Source organism: Patella vulgata, chromosome 2, assembly GCF_932274485.2.
Source record: "Patella vulgata chromosome 2, xgPatVulg1.2, whole genome shotgun sequence".
NCBI lineage: Eukaryota > Metazoa > Mollusca > Gastropoda > Patellidae > Patella > Patella vulgata.
In genome coordinates, this window is record NC_065880.2 from 39,584,809 (window position 1) to 39,609,587 (window position 24,779).

General features: G+C 33.0%; 2 protein-coding genes across 4 annotated transcripts in view; one reads left to right on the top strand and one right to left on the bottom strand.

Annotated features, from left to right (window-relative positions):
• The window catches only part of LOC126809665 (syntaxin-8), a 31,055-nt gene extending 25,124 nt beyond the window's left edge, over nt 1–5,931 (bottom strand). For 2 of the 3 annotated variants that reach the window (XM_050534335.1, XM_050534334.1), the window contains exon 1: nt 1,647–1,741. In XM_050534335.1, the coding sequence (XP_050390292.1) occupies nt 1,647–1,663 (17 nt within the window). In that variant the 5' untranslated portion in view covers nt 1,664–1,741. Of the gene's footprint in view, nt 1–1,646; nt 1,742–5,837 lie in introns of those variants that run through there. The other variant, XM_056098583.1, reaches the window with a different exon arrangement.
• Nucleotides 1,849–23,735, top strand: LOC126809664 (beta-1,3-N-acetylglucosaminyltransferase radical fringe). Its single transcript, XM_050534333.1, has 10 exons — nt 1,849–2,418; nt 3,790–3,838; nt 4,088–4,130; nt 7,351–7,410; nt 12,565–12,712; nt 14,005–14,090; nt 14,993–15,063; nt 15,787–15,881; nt 16,394–16,464; nt 16,818–23,735. The coding sequence occupies exons 1-10, from the start codon at nt 1,933–1,935 to the stop codon at nt 16,885–16,887; spliced, it is 1,179 nt and encodes a 392-aa protein (XP_050390290.1). The 5' UTR covers nt 1,849–1,932; the 3' UTR covers nt 16,888–23,735.
• The last annotated feature ends 1,044 nt before the right edge of the window (nt 23,736–24,779 follow it).

Sequence of the window (24,779 nt, forward strand, 5' to 3'; positions counted from 1 at the left end):
AACCATAAAATTTAACAACTAAGATACTCATTTCCTGGTAATTTATTTCCAAGAAGTTGCAAATATGAATAAAGAAATCCAGTTTGCAAGGTTAATGGCCTCCACTGTTCTCTCCCATTGTTGCTAGTAAGAAAACCATTTTTTTTTTTCTTTTTTTTTTTTTTAGCAAATTCTTGTAGTCACCCAAACTGTCCCAAACCTGTCAGAAAATGTGCTACACTTAAAACTACAAATGACTGGTGGCAGAAAAATGACAAAGTCAAGAAAAACAATATAAAAGCAACTCTAAGAGTACGGTACAACCTAACTTACAAAGTTGCCATCTTCCGAGTTTGCTTCTTCGTTAGTTTAGTTCTAAAACTTGTGTCCTTCACAACAGACAAGCATGTTCAGTAGATTTGTATAGTAATTTATCTGTAAGCTTATGTGTCATTGTTTGTATGTAGCTGGCTTACACTAACGAAGTTCTCTTAGATTCTGGGAAAATTCTGAAGAAACCTGAGGATCAACTGAATTTCAATTGGGTAATTGTATAAGCTTACTTTTACAAGCCTAGACCTATTAACTATAACTGGAGAAACTTGTTTTTCTCATTCAAGCATGTGCCTATTTGAAAATGAATTTCATTTACCATACCCTAATTAAATTTAACTTGCTCAAGAAAACAATATTAAAACATCAGCCCTGTCTCAAATAACGTTCATTAACTACACGTATTGTCTGATTTTTTACCATGACACTTCGACACGTTTCAATGTACTCCGCTCCATTTAAGTTAGTTTCAAATAGTGATTTTTTACCATGACACTTCGACGTGTTTCAATGTACTCAGCTCCATTTAATTTCAAATATGTTTTCTGTACAAATTTGTTTTTGGCATTTAGGAAATTGGATAACGGACAAATGTGTATCGTTGCTTGAAGAAAGGAACAATATTTATCTCACATTTCAAGGGATTCAGTGGTAAAACGGTAGTAATCATTTCAACCCTGGACCTATAAACTAGCTACAAAGACTTACTCAAAACTTTGGTGTGCTTCATTTTAGCTACTGTACGATTGAAGATTATTCATTTACCCTTGTCCTTACAAAATCATTTTTCTTATTCCAGCATTTCGCATCACAAAAATGAATTTTGAAATACATTAAGAAGAAATATGTGTCAATTTTTTGTTTTGACAGTTTTGAATTAGGCCGATTGCATAGATGGCTGTGCTAAGAGTAAGTATTAGTAAGGCCTTGCCTTATATTAATAAAGTTATTCTGGATCAGTTTCCTGTCAGTAAAACGGCGACCTGAGGACATTGTTATTATCTAAATTCTTGGTGTAACCCAGTACCGCAAGTACGGTGATCATGGTTGACATGACAAGGGTTACGACTATGGTTAGGAGGGCTTGAATCTTGAAAGTTGAATGGGAGTCAAAACCCAAAAAACAATATTTTGAACATTGACATTTCATTTCCATTTCAATATTTGTATTTTATATTTAGGGGGCTACTAGAAGACAATACTTCAACAAAAATTATTGTAATCGCAAAGTTCAGTTGTTGCTCCATTCCTGAAAACGATGAGATCAACTGTAAATTAAATTGAATAAAAGAATTATAATAAAAAAAACCAATTCGTCTGCTTATTACTCTTACCAAGAATCACCTGCCATTTTTTTGAGCGGAAGTAATGGGTGTTTTCATTAGTCATGCGCGGTGGCTTCTTGACCTCGAGTCATGTTCCCGATAAACGGTAACCCTTTATTTATTTATAGTAACATAACTATTCTTGATTATCCAGTGAGTAACCACGTGTTCCCTGGTATATCGACCACCACTTGTTAATTGAGTCTATCAAACAACGCGATAGTTAAAACTTTCTCACAAAGTTTGACTGACGGAATGTTGCTCCGATGATAAACCTACGAGGACGTCGCAAGTTATGCGCGTTTCTCTTCGAAGAGCGGCGAAGTTTACCGCTATTGTAATAGTTGTGATATTTACCAACTTTTTGATATCATATGAAGTATCACAGAAACTTGAGGATCGGCGGAGCGAAAGGGGGGACACCGAGGAGAGGGTCAACAATGGCCGCTCAGAGGTGCATGTTGACACTGCTTTGGGAGAACCTGTTGATATCAGACAAAAGGACAAAAAAAACAATTTAGGACGGAACAGAGACTCAGAATTACGGAGAATGATGTCAGCGAAGGAAAAGCATAATTTGACCACTGTTGAATCTTCAAACAATGTGCAGACTACTTCTAGGATTAATGGGCTGGACCAAAAAAAAAGTGTCAGCAGTGGTGATAAAAATAGGAAAACGGAATTGTCAGATATATTTATTAGTGTGAAAACTACTCAAAAAAATCATAAGAGTAGACTGCGTATTCTTTTAGACACTTGGATTCTTCTTGCACGGGATCAGGTATATTTAAAATATACATATGTCAAAAAAATAAATATAAATCTTTAATTAAGAATAAGAGCTTGGCCTAAATTTATTTCTATTTTTTCACTTGCCACAATAAATATGCCTTCAAAGAAATAAAATGATCCTGTATTATTGATTTCTGCATTTAAAGAGATAAATATTGTATGTTTTTTTTTAAGACCTGAAAATTATTTTTTTTTTTTTAAATTAAAATTAAAGGACCTAAGTCTGTAACTCAAAATCCTCCAAAATCTTCGACATCGAAAACACGAATTATTGGCCAATTTAAATCAACATTGATGATGTAAACTTACCGGGAAAAGATGAGCTTCTGATATCCGATATTTAAGATAAAATAATTTTTTTAACATTGGTACACGAATCGTGTACCATAATGCGCTTCAGCCCCAGTTGTATTGAGAGACTCGAGGGACGAGGCTAGACACATTGCACCAAATCAAATGGAGTTATGTAGACTAGAATAACTAGACGCTAGAAATTTGCACTCGATTGAGATTGCTGACTTATTTCGCCGAACATAACTGATTTGAAATTGGAGTAAAAACGAAAACTATTAAATGTAAATCAGTTTATATACATTCATATTACAGTATTATATGTGTTGCGACCCACTTTTGTGAATTTCTAGGTCCCAAATGTTAGCAATTTAGCTCCTTTAAACGTAATGGAAAAAAAGTAAACCTCAATAACTAATCAATAATAGTTTTGACAGTTGGATGTAACAGTGTCCCTGCTATTAAATAAAATAAAACCAAGTACGAACAATCCTAACCATTAGACAAAATTCGAAGTCCTAAAAAAACGGTATAGGCAAAATAGTGTAATAAGGCAAAATAGTGTAATCAGCATATGGTCTGTTCACCGTGTACAAAATACACGACAAACAGTGGTAACAGGTGTCCAGAAGAGTAAGCTTATTTATAATTTTGCCTACTTAGATCGAATAACATAGAATACTTAAAACAGTTTAATAAATGGTAGAGATGCAGCTAGAAACAATTTCATTTTGTTCTCTATTTCATTACTTTAATATCTTCTAAAGACATAAAACTATTTTATATTTATAAAATAGAAAATTCCTATGAAAAGAAAAGTCTATTGATACTGAAAAAAATATTTGTCTTATAATACCAAGAAATGTGAATTGGGTTACATTGCAAGCATATATTTGAAATTTTATTTGATAATCCTTTTTTTAATACAATCCAATTAAAATTAAGACAGAAATTTGCATTTAATTCATTTCTTGATTTTAAGGTTTTTTTTTAAAAACAAATTACACCTATAAACTATAAATGTGTATGTATATCTTGAAACTCTAATAACCTTTTTGCCTGGTTTCAGACTCATATATTTACAGATGCGGATGATCCAGAAATTAGTCATGATAAAGGTACTATGAAAAGTCACTTCATTATTTTTTAAATGTAAATAAAAACACAAAATAATGTAAATAAAATAACACAGAATTAAAAGAAAAAGAAAACTGATTCATAATCATAATTGAAGCATATGAAACAGGCTTGAGATTAAGTGTTCTAATGTCACAAATAGTAAGCTTATAGTCATTTGATTGATATTTTAATGAGTTGTTGTAGAATTTCAGATGTAAATGTTATTGTAACTGTTTATTTATTTTTAGGTGTACACATCGTCAACACAAATTGTTTACCAACACATTCACGGTAAGTTTTGTGAATAATTAGTCAGGTTTGAATTCGTGGGTGTAAAATTTTAAAAAAAATTTTGGAGGACACATTGTGAGTCAGTAAGTTTTGCAAATATCGACTTGTGTGTTTGCAATTTGTCACTTTGAAAGGTTTGCGGCCTAGTGTGACTTTTTAGTCTACTAAATGAATATTTTTTTGTGTGAAAAAAAATGACTAAAGTCGATAGTTATACAGTTGCAGGTAGGCCCTACATCACTGATTCAATTTAAAGGTTGAATTCTATGTCGTGTATTGCAATATATATATACATAATATTTCATAAAGTACTGGGCATTTTCGAGGCTGAAAAATAGTCAGAAAAGAACAAGGCATGTTTCATAACATGGAATTGATTTTATTTAATACTGTATAGTAATTATTTTATCGGTGGGACTGTTTTTTGTCATCTGCAGAAGCATTAGTCGTAAAATATTGTATACTTACATGTGCATGTATATCATGTACTTTTTAGACAAAAATCATTGCAATATATTGATACAGGCCTACATAAAACTAATGTATCTGTGTTAAATAAATTACTGCTGAATGCAGTCAAGCTAGACCTACATACACATATACTGCAGTGCATACATCATCTTGACCAGGGAAATGCAAGATTATTTTATGACATGCTATCTTTGATCTTTTTTGATTAGGCCCTACTTCTGTTTTATCAAACTCCTCCAAAATGTCATAGTTATAGACCTTTTAACACTGCCACATAAAAAATTTGAGCTGTTAGCACACCTTCTTACTGATAGTAAGATCATTTGCTGTGGTCAGGTATACTCAGTTATTAAATTCTTATGATTATTTCAAAGATAATTAAATGAATTAAATTAAATCCATTATTTAGTCTATTGTTAATTACATTAGAAATAAGTACCAGTATTCTGCAAATCAGCTTTATTTTCAGATGTAACAGGTATTGAGTCTATTGACTTTAAGCGGGGCTTATGTCGACTTTGCAACCCAAAGCAAATAGTTGCAGTCGGTTGCAAGAGTGCTTATGTCGATCATATCAGCAACTGAGGACAACTGGGAGCAACTGAATTCGGAGCGCTTATGTCGACTCGGAACTGATAGCGATCCCACTGAACACGTGACTGATAATTTATTCTTCACGTGATCAACAAAATGGCGAATTACTTAGAAGAAGCAACCCAAAGGCATGGTCGGTCTTGCTATAATTCTATTAGTATATTATTGTCGAAAAGTGGGTGTCTTCGTTTGCTTCCATTTGCTTATTTATAAAGTCTCATGACACGTGTCTCTTGTCACATAATGTTATTTCCATGGAAACGAGTTGACTCCAATTGCAAGAACACTCATGTCGACTGCAACTAGTTGCAGCCAGTTGCAGAAAGTTGAACATGTGCAACTGACTGCAACTAATTGCTTTGATTTGTAAGAGGCGCTCAGGTCGACTTTATTCAGTTGCATTCAGTTGCTCTCAGTTGCTCCCAGTTGCCGAAACGCCAGTTACTTTCAGTTGCAAGGTCGACATAAGCCCCCCTTTATGGGCTAGAACTTACTGGCTAGAACCTTTTGACACAACACGTATGCATGAATATGCAGAAAAGACACAGTAATTATGGTGCATTATTGGTAATTATATTTGCTTGCTATAGTACATGTAGATTAAAGAAGCACAATAACATAAACGTGTATGTAAATACTTACTGTGTAATTTATTGTGGTCTATATCCTGCTTGAGATTCCTACCATTAAAATTCTAATGTTTTCTTAACAGGTGTATGGCTCTATTCTTTGGAACCTTAAAATAGATGAAAATGGGTCTAACTAAAGCACATATTAATGAAATACGGATTATAGTGATTTATTTTCAATTTTTTAAATTTTTATTCTAATTTCTAGTCAATTATATTTGGTGAAATACGTAAACAGTCCACAAATTCAATGATGGTAGTTTATTAGGATCCCATATTTTCACAGCAAGATAACAACATCATTATTGATTGAAATGGGCTAATATTGAATTTTAATTTGTATTTTTGATATAGAATTTTATGGAAAATTTTGAGTTAGATTATACTAAATGAAACACTAAACTTATATTGAATACAATTACTGGTACTCAATTTTAATATTAGTGACATTATAAAGTATGTTGTATTGGACGACTAATAAAGTTTGAAGTATGTACCACTTCATGTCCCAAATACATGCAAATACAGTAATGTTCTAAACAATGGTGTCTGTGTGTAATGGAATAAACTGTGACTGTTCAACCAACTGACTGGTGGTTTTATCTTGTTACATCTAGCATCAGACACAAGTTAGCTACTTAAATTTCAATAGGTTCATAACAGTATTACCACTTGACATTTAACGTCAACTTGAAACATCAAAAACAATTCTTAATAACCTTACATGTGATTGTGACAAAAAGTTTTGAATTGCTCAAATTTTAGAGTAGCTTTATGACAAAAATAGTATTATTTGAACACATATTGGTTTACTCTGACTTTAAAGAAGCTAATCCTCTTGGTATAGGTCAAATAAAGTTTTGAGTTGGTTGATCTTAAAATTACAGTGTCTGTCATTCACCATATTCAAAACATAATATGCACGAATATGTTGATATTACTGGACATAGAGAGAAATGCAGAGAATTTAAACAAAATAAGGGCAAATATTTGGCAATCCAGCACTGTATCAAATGTTAATATGTATATTGAAATAATTAATATCTTATTTCTGTGGTCAAAAGCTGAATTATTGGAGGTTGCCAAAATCATAATATCAAATTTAATGCTATACTCTCAATATAACCAGTTAATGTTTTTTTGTAGTTTTCGTGTTGACATGACCAAAATCGGTGTTTTACTTTATTTGCATTTTTGTGTACTTAAATTCTTTCATGCAATGTTCCCCACTATAAGTACATGTATAATCCAAATTATAGTATGTCATTACTGAAAGGGGCATTATGGAAGATTAGATAAAGAGTTGACAGTTCTCTCTATAATAGTTAAAAAATAGAATATGCTGAAAAATTCAGTCAAATTGCTGCACTCTGAACCGAGATAATAATTACCTTTTGAATTTTAGGCTAGCCTCTGTCATCATTACTGAAGTCGGTATGATAAAAACAAAGTCTCAATTATCCATTATATATATACATATTAACAGATAAAATAAATAATTTTATTTGAATATTTGTTATTTCCAGGCAAGCACTGTGTTGTAAAATGGCCATAGAATATGATTCATTTCTTGAGAGTAAGAAAAGGTAATGCTTTCTTAGTTCTTTTAATATAAATGTTTGATTTATTGTGTTTGAATTATTTTGTCCTAGTTTGATTGTAGCCTATGCTTTAGAGAATAATTTGGCCTAGCATTTATATATATATATTTTTATTGATAAAGCTGTTACGTGTTGCTACAGCTAGTGTACTTGTGACAAGATGTTATTTGAGATTGGAAATCTCAGGAGACAATAAAAATCACTATAATTTCTTGTAGAATACCAACATTTGTTTAATATCTTTTATGTTATTGATTCAAATGGTTAGTGGGGATGTGGCCGAATGGTTAACAAGCGTTGCATCATGACATGAGGTCCGTCATTGAGTCAAGTGGCATGACAAGGAGTGGGTTTTTCTCTGGGTCCTTCAATTTGTTCCCACTGCTAAAGACCCCCTATGTGCAAGTGAATTATTGAAATAAAATTGAACCATATATGTTAGTCCTAAAATGACCCAGTTTTTGTCGTGTGGACACAAAGAATATCCATGCCATTATCAATATAAAAGTGAAATGTTGTTTTAACTTCTTGCCAGCTAGATTTAGTAGCTTTTAGTACTGTCTAAAACTAATATGGTCAATATTGTTTATATCACTAAACCAAATAAACAAATCCTTCTGTAAATCTTCACCGACAGACACATAATGAAGCTGAATTCACAAAGGAAAGTTCTGGTTTATAATTTGATGTGCCGATTGTGGATTTTAAAAAATCATATTTGTCATTTTTCACTATATGTACTTTTGTAAATTCCAGCACTGATTTACTTTGTAGAAACATATTTTGCACAAATGTTCATTGAATTCTTTTGAACCTACCAAAAAATATGTCCAACTCTTAAATTGAAACTTTACCATAAACATCTGCATCTCGGCAATGAATTAATTGGCAGATTTGTAATCTGTTAATTAAAACATTTTGAAAATTTCACTGTTCTGTCAAAACATATGAAATGATTTCAAATTCAAAAACGTTTTGGCCAGATTTCATTTCTCCCTAGAAGTTTATATTCATTTTTATACTTCCACATTATGAATGTGGACGTATATTGCGGTCGCCCCTGTGTGTGTGTCTGTGTGTCACGTACAAGCTACAATTCTTAAGTGATCATCTTAAAACTTTACATAATTATTCCTTATACCCCAAGAATGTGTTCCCTATTGTTTTTGGTGCATGCTCGACCCCCAGGGGCAGAACCACACCCATTTTTTGTATTTGTTTGTCGTCTACAGCCTGCATCTCTTAACATATCATCTTGAAACTTTGCATACTTATTTTTTGTACCATAAGGAACATCCCTATCGTTTGGGGTGCATACCGAACCCCCAGGGGCAGAGCCACGCCTATTTTCTTTTTGTGTGCCTGTCGCTTACAGGCCACAATTCTTGAGTGATCATCTTGAAACTTATTCCTTATACCGGGTACCCTACACACTTATTCCTTATACCCTAAGGATGATCCCTATTGTTTTTGGTGCATGTCTGATCCCCAGGGGCAGAGCCACACCCATTTCTCCTTTGTGTCTCTGTGTGTTGCCTACAGGCCACGATTCTTAATGGATTGTCTTTGAACTTGGGATATGTATTCCTCATAGCCTAAGGACGACAACTGCATGTCCCGACCCCCAAGGGCAGAGCCACGGCCAACTTTTATGTTTATCGTTTACAGGCCGCAATTCTGAATGGATCAACTTGGTACTTGGCATAAGGGCGTCAACTATTGATTTTGGTGAATGCCCTGACCCCCCGGGGCAGAGCCACGCCCTATTTTTGCCTTTAGCGTCCATAGGCCACAATTCTGAATGGATTATCTTGGAACTTGGTATACTTATTCCTTATACCCTAAGGACAGCAACTATATGATGTTGTCATGACAATAACAGGGTGGTACCTATGTATATTGGGGGGGGGGGGTTGAATGGCCGATGGTTAGCACGCGCACGCTGTATCATACGGTCTGTCATTGAGTCAACTGGCGGGGTTTCGATTCCCTGGTTGTACGTGACAAGGAGTAGGGTCGCCTACCCTACCTCGTGGGTTTTCTCCGGGTCCTCCAGTTTCCTCCAACTGCAAAAGACCCCTAAGCGCAAGCGAATTATTGAAATAAAGTTGAACCATGTGTTGGTCCCGAAATGACCTAGTTTGTGTCGAGTGGACGTTAAACCTCATTTTTCTCTCTCTCCTATTTATATTGTTACATATCCCAATTATTGAATTTATCGTCTACAGACTGCAATTCTGACTGGATCATCTTGGAACTTTGCATATTTAATCCTCATATCGAAAAGACAGCAACTATTTATTTTGGTGCATGCCCAGACCTCCTGGGGCAGTCTCACACCCACTTTTTTGTTAATATTTTATCTGTAAATTTGGCAAAACAAACCCAACGCCTAGTCTTCTTTGCCTCTTGTCATATTACAGCCATTTCATATTTCATTCTCTTCATTTTAAAAAGTACCATATCAATCAAAGCTGGAATGTGGACGTATATTGCAGCGTTAGCGATGTTCTTGTTTTTATGGTAACTAAGTTATCTTATTCTAATTCCTATCAATGTTCTAGCACTTATTTTTGGAACCTGTATATGTCATTGCATTTTATTGCCATCAAGTTCAATCATAAATTTAACCTTATGTTACCACAATATTATCTTTATGTAAAATGGACTTTATGAGATAGACATTTGGTCAATCAGGAAATAGTTTTCAAACATCATTTTCCGTTCAGGATGTATTGGTGAACTTTTAACATGAACTAATCAATTTGTATATGTGGCGATTTGTAATCTACATCTCTAAATATTATATATAATCATATCATATACCAGCATTTTTAAATTAATTGTTACATTTGTTTTTATCCCAAACAAAGAATTTTATTTTTGGGGACTGATCAAATAGATTATACAGTAGTGTTGTCACCTGCTTTTTGGACAATAACTCTGCTTCTAATTGAGATAAAATGTTCAAATTTGGTGAAGTTGTTCATTAGATTACTGTACAGTCTTAACAGAGTTTGATAAGTAAATTAATTTATCATTGCTTTGGACCACAATAATAAAACTTGGTGTATAATTTTATTGCAACAGTACCTGTATAATAGTACATGTAGAACCAGCCCTGTTGATTGTTTACATTAAAATACAGTAATTCAGCTTAAATTATTGGTGCACATTCCAGGCCTTCACGTAAAAGTAGCGCGATCGCTCTTGCTCTCCAGAATGCGTCTGGATGCCAGTCGTGGTGCACTTTTTAGCGCTCGCCTCAATATCTAAATTGACTCCCCTCAAAGAAAATAATCAAGAAAAATATACCGGTTACGAAAAATACTGTCAATATCGACAATCAAATTGCTTGTCGGCTACTAACAGTCATCTGGTTCATAATCCAAGTAATTAGCACATTCAACAGTAATTTTGATAATTTGGTAAACAAAACAAGCTTGCTGTTGATTCATAACAGGTCCAGCACGTTTCCTTTGTAAAAATAAGCCGCGTGGCGAATGAATACATGTCGCTCGACATGGATTGTGAATCTCTGGATTTGCGCCGTCTTCGCCCCTCGATCTGTACAAATTCCAGGTAGATATTTAATTAATAATTGGATAATACATTTTATCGTTTCACTGACCCGTTGTTAGTTAAATTTAAATAGTCTTTGAATAATGCCTAATAGAACACCAGATATCCCGGGAAACAGACATTAGTAATATATTTTTCTGTCAGGATCTCCAATATGCTTTCCGATTCCTGATAACACGTGGCATGCATCAGTTGGAATTAGGTCAATCAGCATTGCTAGATTTAGTTTTAAATAGCATTTTAGTTTTATTCTTTTTTTTATTTTATACACATGCTGACAGGGAGTTATTTTGAAAAATATTGTCCTTATTAGTTAAGGTTATGGCATAGTCGTATGGAATTTTATTTTGTATAAAGCAATTTTAATTATGGTTGTCACATGATCATTGTGCCGCTTGTCTATCATCCACGAATGAATAAAAACTTTGTAAGTTACGTGATAGACAAAAACAATAATTTGCGTTTTAAATATGAAAAAATGCCATGGTGTCGTATCAGCTTATTTTGGCAACTGTATTTTCTGATACTGGCCATAGTAGAAAAATCCTAATTTCGTTCGAGTGATGATATCCGTTTATCCATCGAATAAATGAAGACAGTAATTTATTCAGGAATATTACTGACTTGAACTTCAAGTCATATAATAGCCTATTCAGAATACGACATTCTCCATAACAAATTACCAAAAATTATTTTTGTTTAAGTCTGGTTATATTAAAAGTTAAGGGGAGCTTCTAATTACTGGTACCCTATTTTCTACTGCGACCTCATTTGACCCAGCTCTGGCCGATTGGTTTCAAAATGGATTAAAATCCCTGTTCTTATCACAAATGCCAAAAAAGCTCTCCTCAAGAGATTCAGGAGAACTGTCTCAGGAGAGCGATATACCCTTTTCCAATTTCAGTAGAGCTTTTTTTAACTCTTCGGGAAGTTGTTCACATGAAGGTCTGACATTCGCTTTACTATGGAGTAAAATAGTTATTGATTTCATCAAAAATAATCCTATAGCTTACATGTAGCTACACTAGAGCTGATAATAGAATATTAATTTATTGATAAAAATAATCAAATATGTTACTTACAGTAAAATATTGGTGACATATGTTGTGTAACAATAAAATATTTAGTGTTAGATGCATTATGTATTGTTTAGATAAAGAACTGGCCATATAATAGTCGAAAAAAAAGATAAGGAGAAATGAATATATTGAAAGTTTCAGTCAGATTCAGTCAAATGTACGAGTGTCTGCAGTTTTGACAAGATAGTTTTGATTGTTCAGTACCATTGCTATGATACTAAGGTCTTTACTATCTATTTAATTGTTAAATGACCAAAGTGTTCTAATTCATGTGACAAACTAAACAGACATTGCTAGAAATAAACAAATAACTTACATTTGAAGCTAGAAATAAGACCCGCATTCGGAAGATTTAGCTCTTGTCTTACACAATTCATCTTTAAACTTGTATGATACAGTATAATGGTAAATGTTTGATTTTATGATTTGTATTATAAGTTGAACTTGAAGGTTTTTTCAAATTTATTTTCTTTTGTAGATGGTTTTGTCATGTTGATGATGATACATATGTAAATATACCACAACTAGTAAAATTAGTAAAGAAATATAATCATACCCAAGATTGGTATCTCGGTAAACCTAGTTTAGCTAGACCTATAGAGATTATGGATAGAAAACACAAAGGGGTAATTATACATTGTCACTCTACATGCATGAATGACTTAATAATGGAATAAAATAAGGTTTAACATTTAGTCAACACAATACTTCAGTCATTTTGAGACTAAAGTATGGTTGATGTTTTGTATTGATTGCATGAACAATGCAAGGAATGAGAATTTTTCCCAGACAGCAGCATCAAATTTCAACTGTCATGGTTTCTTTACAAGTGTGCAAGAGTGCATCTCTGTTTCTGATCCCATCCGAATGAGAATGACTTAAAGCGGAAATTTCAAATTTTTAAGTTATATTTTTAAAATTTATTAAATTAAAGCCTTAAAATAGATGGCATCCATAAACAGTCCTACCTTGTTAAAGAATAATCCTATTAATCCTATAAGTCACTATTGCCAGCTGAGAAATTGGCAAAAATATCATTTTCAACTTCAAATTCCAACGTTGAGGAAATGGCTGACCATTGTTTTCAATAGGAAAACAAGGGGGGTAATTGTGTTGTTATTTCCTGTGTAAATGAGTTTTAAGTGTGAGAATGACACCTATGATCGTATAATAGTGAGTTGACAACCTATCGAGCAAAAGACATAGAAATAATTATGTTTTGACTTTCTTAGAAAATATGAAATTCTCGCTTTAATGAAGAAAAAGAGATTTTTGAACACAAAAAAAATAAAAGTACCTAAAAGTACTAATTATAGAATGTTGATATCTGTATTTCACGGTTGTCATTTATTTTTAAATTTTCCAAATAATGAATGACCAATTCTATTCCTTGTATGATTGCAACTTGCTCCCTGTGATTCGTTTAAATTCACATTTGTTGGATGGAACTGGACATAAATTATCTTTGAAAGGCATTTAGTGACTGCATATTAACAAACAGACAGCTTTATGGATAACATTCACCAGGTTTATACGGTGAGAGTATCCCCATTGAAATGTTGCAGTTAATAAACCTAGTGAATGTTATCCATAAAGCTGTCTGTTTATTGGACATAAATTATTGGTCGCTCACTTATTAAATCTCCCATATTGTCTTTTTCCAAATATGGTGCCATCTACATGTATATGTGCTAGCCAAGATTGAGCATTGTAATGGCTTGTAATAATAGAAGATAATGACTATAGTGATCTCCTTGGCTGGCTGGTGTAAATAATCATATGCCAGTGTTAACAAAAGATTTTATATTTGACACAGGCAGACAAATTTATACGTTCTTAGTTGACATTATATGCGTTTAAAATGATGAACTGTAGACAAGGATTTGATTAGCATGTGAATTGTGTATTTTTATTACAGCAAAAGATAGCTTTCTGGTTTGCAACGGGTGGTGCTGGATTTTGTATCAGTAGAAGTTTAGCATTAAAAATGATGCCACATGCAAGGTATTAAACCTTTAGTACTTGAGCCATCTAAACCTACAGCTCCCTATAACACCTCAAATGACGACCTGTTAAAGGGACAATAACACTCTTGCTGGCTTGACAGCTCCAGAAAATAAAAAAATAGCCTTATTCTAAGTACTAGATGTGTTAGTGTCTTACCTGTTGTGTAAATTATCCATTAAATCCTATTTTACTTGTCCAGAGGGTTCAAAAATATTTTTAAATCCAAGTCACATTTGAAAAGCTTTACGTCAGGCTTTTCAAATCATTTATTTCAATTTTTCCAATTTTTTTAAATTAGGTGTGTTAAGATGAAATTTGTATCATCAATTAATTGGCATGGAGTATTGTAAAATAGTGCAATTTGTTGACCAGAATAAAGATTGGGACATATTATTCAGTTACAACAAGAGTGGTATTGAGCCTTTAAAGGACTGTTTAGTATACTAGTTCTGTGACTTGAGGCAGTCTCTGGGAAGCATTAATTTCAAAATATATCAACCTTTGGTATCTTTCCTTTTGTGTGATGTTTTATAAGGCATTAATGATTAAATTGTTATATTTATGATCATGATAAGTGGCAAGGAATTACCTGCTGCAATTCTAATTCTTTAATTAAAAAGTTGCCGATAATGCTTTTTGGGGACAATATCTAATTTATCCATAACAAAATTTACTCACTCAAATTGATTACAGATAATCTCCTGCCTTGGATTCAGTCTCAATTAATAAGATGCCCATCAAAAGTGTTACCCAACGTTTTTAATTGACAGTGGCTTGTTTATATCTTCTGCAGAGGCTTCAGAAAATTGTGAAATTTTCAGTTCTTCATATCTTTGTAAATACTGAACAGAATTGAATCATTGTTCATACTTTGAATTGTTATATTAATTATTTTGTAGTGGTGGTAGATTTATGACTGTAGGTGAAACTATTCGTCTACCAGATGATTGTACAATAGGATATATAATTAGTAAGTAACTATATATATCTTGATGCATATTGTTAACAAACTGTGCGTGCATTTTATCAACAAACACATTCAATACACCTGCTTATTGTTAACAAACTGTGTGTTTTATTTATAAACACATTCAATACACAGGCATATTGTTAACAAACTGTTTTATCTAAAACACATTCAATATACACAGGCATATTGTTAACAAACTGTGTATTTTATCTATATATAAACATGCATATTGTTAACAAACTTTGTTTTATCAATACACATGTATATTTTTAAAAAAACTGGATGTTAACTGTTAATCAATAAACATATTCAATTATGAATGCATAGCATATCCATGTTTTGGGTTGTTAGATTTATGGCTCTTGTTGTTAAGATGTGAGTTGCCCTGTTCATAAAACTTCAATGTGATCAACCTGTTTGTCTTTTGACATTCTTTATTTACATTTTCTTAGATACAAATACTTGCTTTTGTGATCAGTTTTCATCCAATTTGGATTTGTCCTTTATACACAGGGTGATTGTCAAAATTGGCTTGTGAACTCACTATATGCAATTCAACCTTCTTGTACCTTCAAAAATAGTCATTTTTTGACTGTTGTCATTTCTGAAAACTTCAAGTGGCTGTATTTGATACGTCTGTTGCTTCAGTTATACAGATTATAAATTCATAAATTATTTTATAGATGTAAAAGAGAATTACTGGAATGTAAACTATTCTTGTAGGTCATTTATTGAAGAAGGAGCTAACCATTGTTACAGAATTTCATTCACACTTGGAATCACTAAAAATTGTTAAAAATAAGGATATGAGAAATCAGGTGAGTTTGATAAATTTATCATCAGGTCTAACATTTTTGTTTTACGTGTAGTGCAGGCCTCCTGCACTTACTTATATATATATATTGATTACTGGCAAATTCTACGAAAATATTTTAATGATACCATGAAATAAAACAACCGCAGAATGATTTTAAAAATGACTATCAAAAACTCTTTTGCCAGTTGTTTTGCTGGCTTCAGAAGTTTTATAAATTATTATTTAGACATTTATTGACATGGCTAGCCCATAACCAACTCTCTAGCCCATAGGATGGCATAGGTTAAAATAGAAATGCAAAATTCTCCTACCTTTCACTAAGCATTGAGATATAATAAATCAAAGAGGTTAAACCATTTTAAAGTTTTATATTATCTTCCCACAAAACAAATCAACATAAAAAATCAACTGAAATTGATCATTTTATTTTGGACCTAAATCAAAGAGATCAAATTTACTCCGTCTCTTACAGTGATATTTGAATTGTGTTAAAATGATTTTTATTGTTTTTAGATAACTTATAGTTATAATAAAGCTAATGTTGTACATGTTTCTGGATTTTCTGACGAGAATGATCCATCCAGGTAAATCCATCATTTTTGTACTTGTTGCATAAAAACTCTTACACATCAGCTACCAAAAAAGCTGTTATAAAATTGATGTATATTTACTTCTGACTCTAAGCAGGTTTTAAAATTGGAAAATATAATTATTTTTACATAAAAAGGTATGGTAATAATCTTATAAAAACTTTTTTTAGGGCACTTTGTCCTCAAATCTGCTGGGCAAACATTCCATCATAGTGCATTGCAAGGTGTATACTCATCTTCAGTAGCCTGTTTGGTGCAGGAAATTTCATGCTCTAAAATGGACAACTATAGTCAAGCTGCCCAAACACAATACATACCATGTAGAAATATATTTTTGCTTATTTCAGGATTCGATCTCTTCATTGTTTCCTTTTCCCAACTTTTCATGAATGCAAAGATGTTGATTCCAATTCCTGACATCATGACAAACAGCCATGGCTGACTGAATGAATTGATGATCTCTTCCATTAAATTCCTGCTTTGTATACGCTTGATGACCATCTCCAATACATCTAGATACTTCCTGTATTTGAGTTGTACTTGGATGCCTAGATGTTAATTCAATTTCTTTACATACAGAGCCAATCAATTGATGCAGTACCTAGCGATAATGCTGAACTAAGGGTAGTACTGATTGGTTACAGGCTGTTATTATACCAAGCTGTCGTATGAATGATATATGTGCTGAAATACATTATTAATTTTAAAAACTCTTAAAACAAATATTGATATAGAAAGATAAAGTTTACTGCTACCTGATAGCCCAATGGGATTATTTCGTCACTTTTGTCCATGGTTCTTCCATCGGTCGTAAGCAGTTTTGATTTTCATCTTCTTCTTCTGAACCACTGTTTGATTTCAACCAAATTCATATATAGATAGTTTTCGTGTCCAAGTCTGTTGTAACATATAATTGAATCGTGGTTAGCTTACAGTGTAAAATTATGCTGTGTACAGTTACTATGTAATTTCTGTTATTTAGTTAGAAATGGAATTGTTTTTTGCATAGAGTTCATTTTATAGTATTAACATTTAATTTAAAGATACGTTCCCAGAAAAGTATTTATCGGGTGGTTATTTCCAATAAAAGTATGGCAATTTTGGTATACATGGAAAGTAGAAATATCCAATTTTACTAGAAAAATACTGGATTCCCTGAAAAACACTCATGGAGCGCATACAGGACAAAAACGTAAGGGTTTCCCAAATCGGCAGCCTGACGATTATGAATGTCTGCTCGCGTGACGTCAAAGGTTGCACTCGGAGATTAAGCGCTTGATGTACATGTTGATAAACATTATGAAAAGTTAGACGTAAAAAACATGGAAAAAGACATGGGCAGTGGATAATCCGAGAATTTAATTAGGCTTTGATATTTATGATAAATGGATAGTGATTACGGACAACATTATCTTGTGAATGCAATGAATTCTCCTCTGACTTTTAATAGATTTGTTATAGCAGAGGTATTCCCTCGCATAAACAGTGTTTTGCGAAGGATTAAAAGCAAAATATTGATAGATTAATTAGTTTGAATATGTTTTTAGTCCAAATACATCATCAAATCACCCAGTTTGTACACAGGAACGTATCTTTAAGAAAATACAAACCTATATATTTTGTAAATCACTAGTCAGTTATCTTAATTTATTAACTTTTATCTGTCGTCACTGTGACGTTATTGTTAAGTACCTGTCTGCTCTACAAATGCTGTCATTTTGGTTTTCTGAATGCAGCATTCCTAGCGTAATGAGAGTTACTTTCCTTATAAGTAGATGACTTTCTTTTGTTCACTTTCTGTTTTTCATTTGACAGTTAAAAATGGTACTGTTTCTTCTTGAAAAATTATGGTAAAATGATGGTATGTCTATACGAAAATGTTCTGCTAATGACATATTACCGTCCATATTGAATAACAGGGATTCAGATTTTATCAGTGGTGTTTATTTTGATAGTTTTGTGTTAGAAGAACATGACAGAAGTAGGTTTAAACATACATTATGCAAGAGCTAAATCTGTGTATTGCAAGTCTTTATTTAGGCTTCAGATGTTATAGAAATTATTAATTAGACCTTTATTTACACGACAAGCTCAAAATCAACTCTGTAGACCCATGGATGTCTTGGATACAGTTTGGATTTAAACAGTCGTTCATTTAAAATTAAATCAATAAATGGCGAAGCAAGCTAACATTTACTGTTAGTCGCTGATGTCACTACCGGAAACTGGTCTGCCAAGTGAGGCTACCATAGCCATTGAGCATGTTACTTGATAATCAAGAATATGTGGGTGGAGTTATCGTCTGTCAATCAAACGATCGTCAATTCTCATTAAATCAATAAATGGCGGAGCAAGCTAACGTTTACCGTTAGTCGCTGATGTCACTACCGGAAACTGGTAATGAAAGGCCTGTCAAGCAAGGCTACCATAGCCATTGAGCACGTTACTTGAAAATCGAGAATATGTGGGTGGAGTTATCGTCTGTCAATCAAACGATCGTCAATTCTCATAGACGGTGCAGACACAATTGATGCCTATTTCTAGTCCAAACTTCCAACAGTGACAATTCCCTTCAGAACAAAGTAATTTGACTGAAATTTTCAATGTTTTCTTTTTTTATCATCTATTTTTGATTTATTATAGCAAGAATGGCTATCTCTTTATAAAACTCTTAACTAATGTATCTTTAATCAACAAATTATTTGATATAATTAGTCTTAAGTGATTCAAGATGAATGTTTATTAGTTCACAAAATAACATTAAATCTGGACCATTTCATCCATATATACTATTCAAAAAAAGTAGGGGATATTTGATTTTAGGGGCATAATACTAAAATATGCAAATGACTACGAAAAAAGTCACTATAGAACCTAACAGAAGAAACATTTCCAGTTACATGTGACGCCTAAACGCACCAATAGCTACCGCATGGAATGCAGGTGATGCTTGGGATCATCATGGGGGTCCAACCCAAGATTTGCACGACTCTGACTTTGAATGTTACAGTCATTGTGGCATTGAATTCCAGGGTGGAAACATCAGTTTAATTGTTTTAGTGACCAGAAAACAAATTTTGATATGCGTCGGCTTACCCAAAATGAAAGGTTACGTGCCCTTGGCATGCTACAGATCGGCACAACACAGGTGGTTGTGGCGCGGACGATGAATGTTTCTCAGTCTGTCATAAGCAGGCTATGGTCCAGATACCGTGATACACAATCTGTACAGGACAGACCACGCTCAGGTCGACCAAGGGCGACAATTCAAGCCCAGGATCGATTTATCCGTACCTTGGCCTTGAGAAATCGTGTCATCACAGCAAATCAGATCAGCGCTCGTCTTCAAACAGACACTGGTGTGAGAGTGAGTGGCCAGACGATTCGGAATCGACTGCATAGGGGTCACCTTCGCGCCCGACGTCCTCGCGTGATCCATGGCAGTCCATGTTGTGCCGTTCGCACGACGTCATGGCCGCCGTTTCATCTTCCAGGATGACAACGCAAGATGTCACAGGGCCAGGATCGTTACACGTTACCTCCAACAACAGAACATCACCACATTACCTTGGCCAGCACTGAGTCCCGACCTCTCCCCCATCGAGCATGTCTGGGACATGCTTGGACAGAGGTTACGTCAACGTCAACAACGTCCTGCCAATGTCCAAGAACTTGCTGCTGCGTTGCAACAGGAATGGGACAATCTGGACCAAAATGACCTTAGACGTCTCATTAGGAGTATGCCACGTCGGATCAATGCTTGTTTGGCAAACAGAGGAGGATTTACCCGTTACTGACTTGGTTGTGATGCTGTGGTAACTTTGCTGTTTGACCCCGGGTATCATTTTACCCTTATAATGGTCAGTCTGTGCCTTACTTAGTCTAACGATCATTTGGAATAAATCGATGAATGTGAACTTCATTTCATTTTGTCATTTGTTTCTTCGTCAGTTTCATTAGGTGACTTTAATAACACTTAAAAATCAAATATCCCCTACTTTTTTTGAATAGTATATATTGCTCTTTTATATACTATTTAACCACAGGGCGGTTAATTCCTTTGGGCATGGTTTTTGTTCTTAATTTTAAAGGTGGTTTGTTTAAAATGTGAATATGAATTTAGGTATTGAGGATTTATTTTGATATATTGAATCAGGGACTGTTGTTGGGTGGTTTGGTGATGTAAAAGTGGAATCTCAGCTTTATTTTATTAATTATTAATATTTTAAGGGGAGTAAGCCACAGTTGATTTTATTTGCCATGTTATAATATTAGAAATATATCCTAATCATGAATGAATTGCATTACATAAATCGTTAATTATTATTGTTGGTTGTTCAGTGAAGTAATGGATATGCCTAACAGTTTTTGAAATGTAAAAGACATGTTCCTAGTAAAGTTAGCAAAATAGACTGTAATTTTGTAAACAAGGCTAATCCTGAAATTAAAAATAACTATTTTCTCTCGAACCACATATCCACATTTGGTGGTAATGATTTTATTTCTTGTAATTTTATTAATTCAGATCAGCTTTTCAATTTAGCCTACAGTGGGTCACAATAAGTCAGTGTTCGTGAAATCATTAGTACACAATTATAAATGTACATGGTAAAACAGTTGTAACAAGCTTTAACTAAATGTACATGGTGAAACAGTTGTTACCAGTTTTGGCTAAATGTACATGGTGAAACAGTTGTAACCAGCTTTAACTAAATGTACATGGTGAAACAGTTGTTACGAGTTATGGCTAAATGTACATGGTGAAACAGTTGTAACCAGCTTTAGCTAAATGTACATGATGAAATTATTGTAACCAGCTTTTGGCTAAATGTAAATGAGATACATCTATCATGAATTCAAATTTCGTATTGAAAGACCATTAAATTAGTATGGAAAATATTCATTTATCTTAAAAGTTGGTATAACATTACCCAATAAAATTAATTTTGATAAAAAATATGGTTGAAAATTTCCAAAACAAAGAAAGCATGACTCAGTACAAACCTAAAACTGCAAATGTTGTGTACTTCTGAAATTATTGTCAGTGGTTAGTTTTGGAGAAATAAAGATAACGTCATTTCTTTTATGACAAATATGCTGAAAACTCAAAATCGATAAAAAAAAAAATGTCATTATCTCATTTAGCTAAAGCTTGTAAGTTTGGACACCATAAGGTGTCTAAATGAATGCCTAAAAATATGGTAAGTAAATTGATGTATGATTGATATTGTACAAGTTCGTAAAAGTTTTATGGAAGAAATTTATTAAACGGATAAGAAAAAAAACATTCCACAAACATATCCCATTTCATTGCAAAAAATATTCTGCTGAATGTTATCATCACCATGCTTACTTATTGTTATTTTTGTAAATTGTTTAAAATATCACTTTGTTATATTTGTTTTAAATCAATCAGTATTGTTAATTTTAATAATTATGTTGATAAGAAAATGGGACCAAATATTTTTTTCTGTTTGATTGGTTAAACTTCTTAAACACTCCTATAACATGTTCAAATTTTAATTTTGTGTACAATCTATTCTTTTTTCTGAACTCCCAGAATAGAATTGTTTTTGAGATGTTTAAAATAATGGTATGTTCTAATACCTGTGGACCTAAACTAAATGATCTCATTATTTCAGGCCAAGAAACAAACAAGACAATAAAATATATCTAATATGTGAATCTTGAATGCATAATTTTGTAAATTATATTTATAGGAAAACTTAAATCTTAGATTCATATAGATTATTTTATGGATAATACAGTACATCTTTTAGATGTGAGTTATTTTAGACTTTAGGCTATATTGTTAATATTTTATATGATAATAATCATAATATAATTATAGTGCTTCTAGCCTTTTATTGATGATTACCATAAATGCATTTGTGTATTCAAAGTTAATGAAACAACAATATGACTAGTCCCTACATGACAAAGAAAAATGTTTTTTAATGGTTGTTTTAGTGTTTTATTATATAAATGTGTTGATGAAACATGCTCATTTTACAGTAAGAATCTTAATACTATAGATTAGATATATTGTTAAATAAATGTTTTGGTTAAATGGCTCAGTGGAGAGTTTCCCAATAATGTTGGTTTGTTATTCTGTGAGTTTGTCCAGGGCATATCTCCCACATTGCTGCTCAATCTTGACCAGACTTGCAGGGTATGTCAGACCGGTTATCTAGTTGTGCACCTGGCATTTTTGGTTGCTATATATATTAGAACCACTGTTGCCAATTGGCCACCCATATAAGAAAAACTCTTCCTGGTGCATATCTTTCACATAGTACTCCAGCTATAGTCCTGACGAGATCAGGGGTCAAATTGTGCATTTTTCGCGAAACCAGCATGTCTTGCACAAAATGCATCTCCTGCTACAGGTTTTATCCAATGGCCATCAAACTTTGACATGGTTTTCTACTGATCCCGCGTAATAATCTTCAAATGGCAACCCATCGAACTTAGGTATATTTGAGAAGTTTCAATGGATTCGAACCAAACTGCTCCGGAATATATTAAAGGATGAGTGCTATAACATTTGTCTGGAGGTCAAATGTCGAATTATTGTGATTTTCGTGGGAAATATGGATTCCTCAATTGCTATAGGGTTTTGTGGCAGGCTATCTCCGCTGCAGCTGTTTAACCATTTCATCCTGTAAACTCATCATATATATTTATTTGTAAATGTACAAGTACATATATAATTTGATATGAAATAAGTTGATATTGAATTAGACATGATTATACATGTTTGATACTAATGCTGTTTAAATTGTCACATGAACACAGGACACATGGATAAAATCCCATGCCTGGACTGAATTTATTTTAACTAACTTAGTGATAGTTTTCATTACGTTTGGATATGATGACTGTACGCTTTGTTAGCATATGTTATATTGACTGCAATATATTTAGTCCATCTACCAATCCATTACTTCTTTGTAGATAATTATAGATATATGTTTGAGATTATATAGATAAAAGATTTCATTTCTGTACATTACGGTACAAAAAAGTATTATTGTAAATATACAAGAACTGAGCATCTCTTAACAGAACATTGTTGTTGTAGTGAAGGTGTTCTATTAGGTCAATAAATACATTGCAAATGTGTATATTATTATTATGATAAATAATCTTGTGCATGTGAAGACTTGCAATGAATATGAATATCTGACTACGCCCTGTATAAATATTTTGAAAAAAAATGCTAATTATATTTTAAAACTAAATAAATATGTATTAAAAATCAATTGGTATGTATGTATTATAATTTCACAGTACAGGCACTGTGCCAGGCCTGAAATCTACCATGACTAAGTTAGATAATGAGTATAAAAATTCCAACTGAAATGCCAATTCATAAGTTCCTGAAATCGAATATAACCATAAGCATTCAATAGCCAACAGCATAAAGTTAGGTTTCGTCGATCCAGTGTGCTATGAGGGATTAAACTTTTCTGGGGGCAGATTAAGCTTACATGGGGCCTCATGGCTGAAAATGCCCTTATATCAACAGCAGGGTTGGGTGATATACCGTTTTTTCGGTATATCGTGATAAAATCATCTGCGATTTTAACATATCAGAGTTATTTAAAAATATCCAAAAAATGGTATATCGTGATAACCAAATTTATAATTATTGTGTCCCAATATTGATGGTAATACATATGCTACATCATCACCTATGACATTCTATTCATAAAATTAAATTCACCAGTAAAAAATAACATTATTAAGTACCAGCTGGTCTAGGGTAAATTTCCATCATGATGTCTACCGACTTTAGCAACAATAATTTGACATCAAGCGACGATTTTTGTCCAAGTATTCAAAATTTGACTTGTTAAGACACACCTATAAATTATCATGAAAATATCGTTTATTGTGATATTTGATAAATTATTATCACAATATTTTGTTTTCATTATCGCCCAACCCTAATCAACATTGAAAAAGGGGCATATTCTGGTCATTGTTCGTCACACTCATACAAATTATTTGCAGGTCAGTATGGTAGATAGATAGATTTATTTGGCACAAACATATACAACGTAATAAATAATTAAGTAAAATAGTTATGTATGGTACCAAATTTTTATTAGAACTAATTTTGGTGCCCCTTTAATAGTGGGAGCCCATGGCTGCAGCCCAGTCATCTCCACCTTTAATCCGGGCCTGGCCTGGACAGCAACATTTCCATTTACTCTGAAACAATTTTAAACTGCCATGGGTTCTTTTCCATGTACCAGTAAATGCAGTCAATATACAGGTGAACTTCATTTTTTTGTTTCATC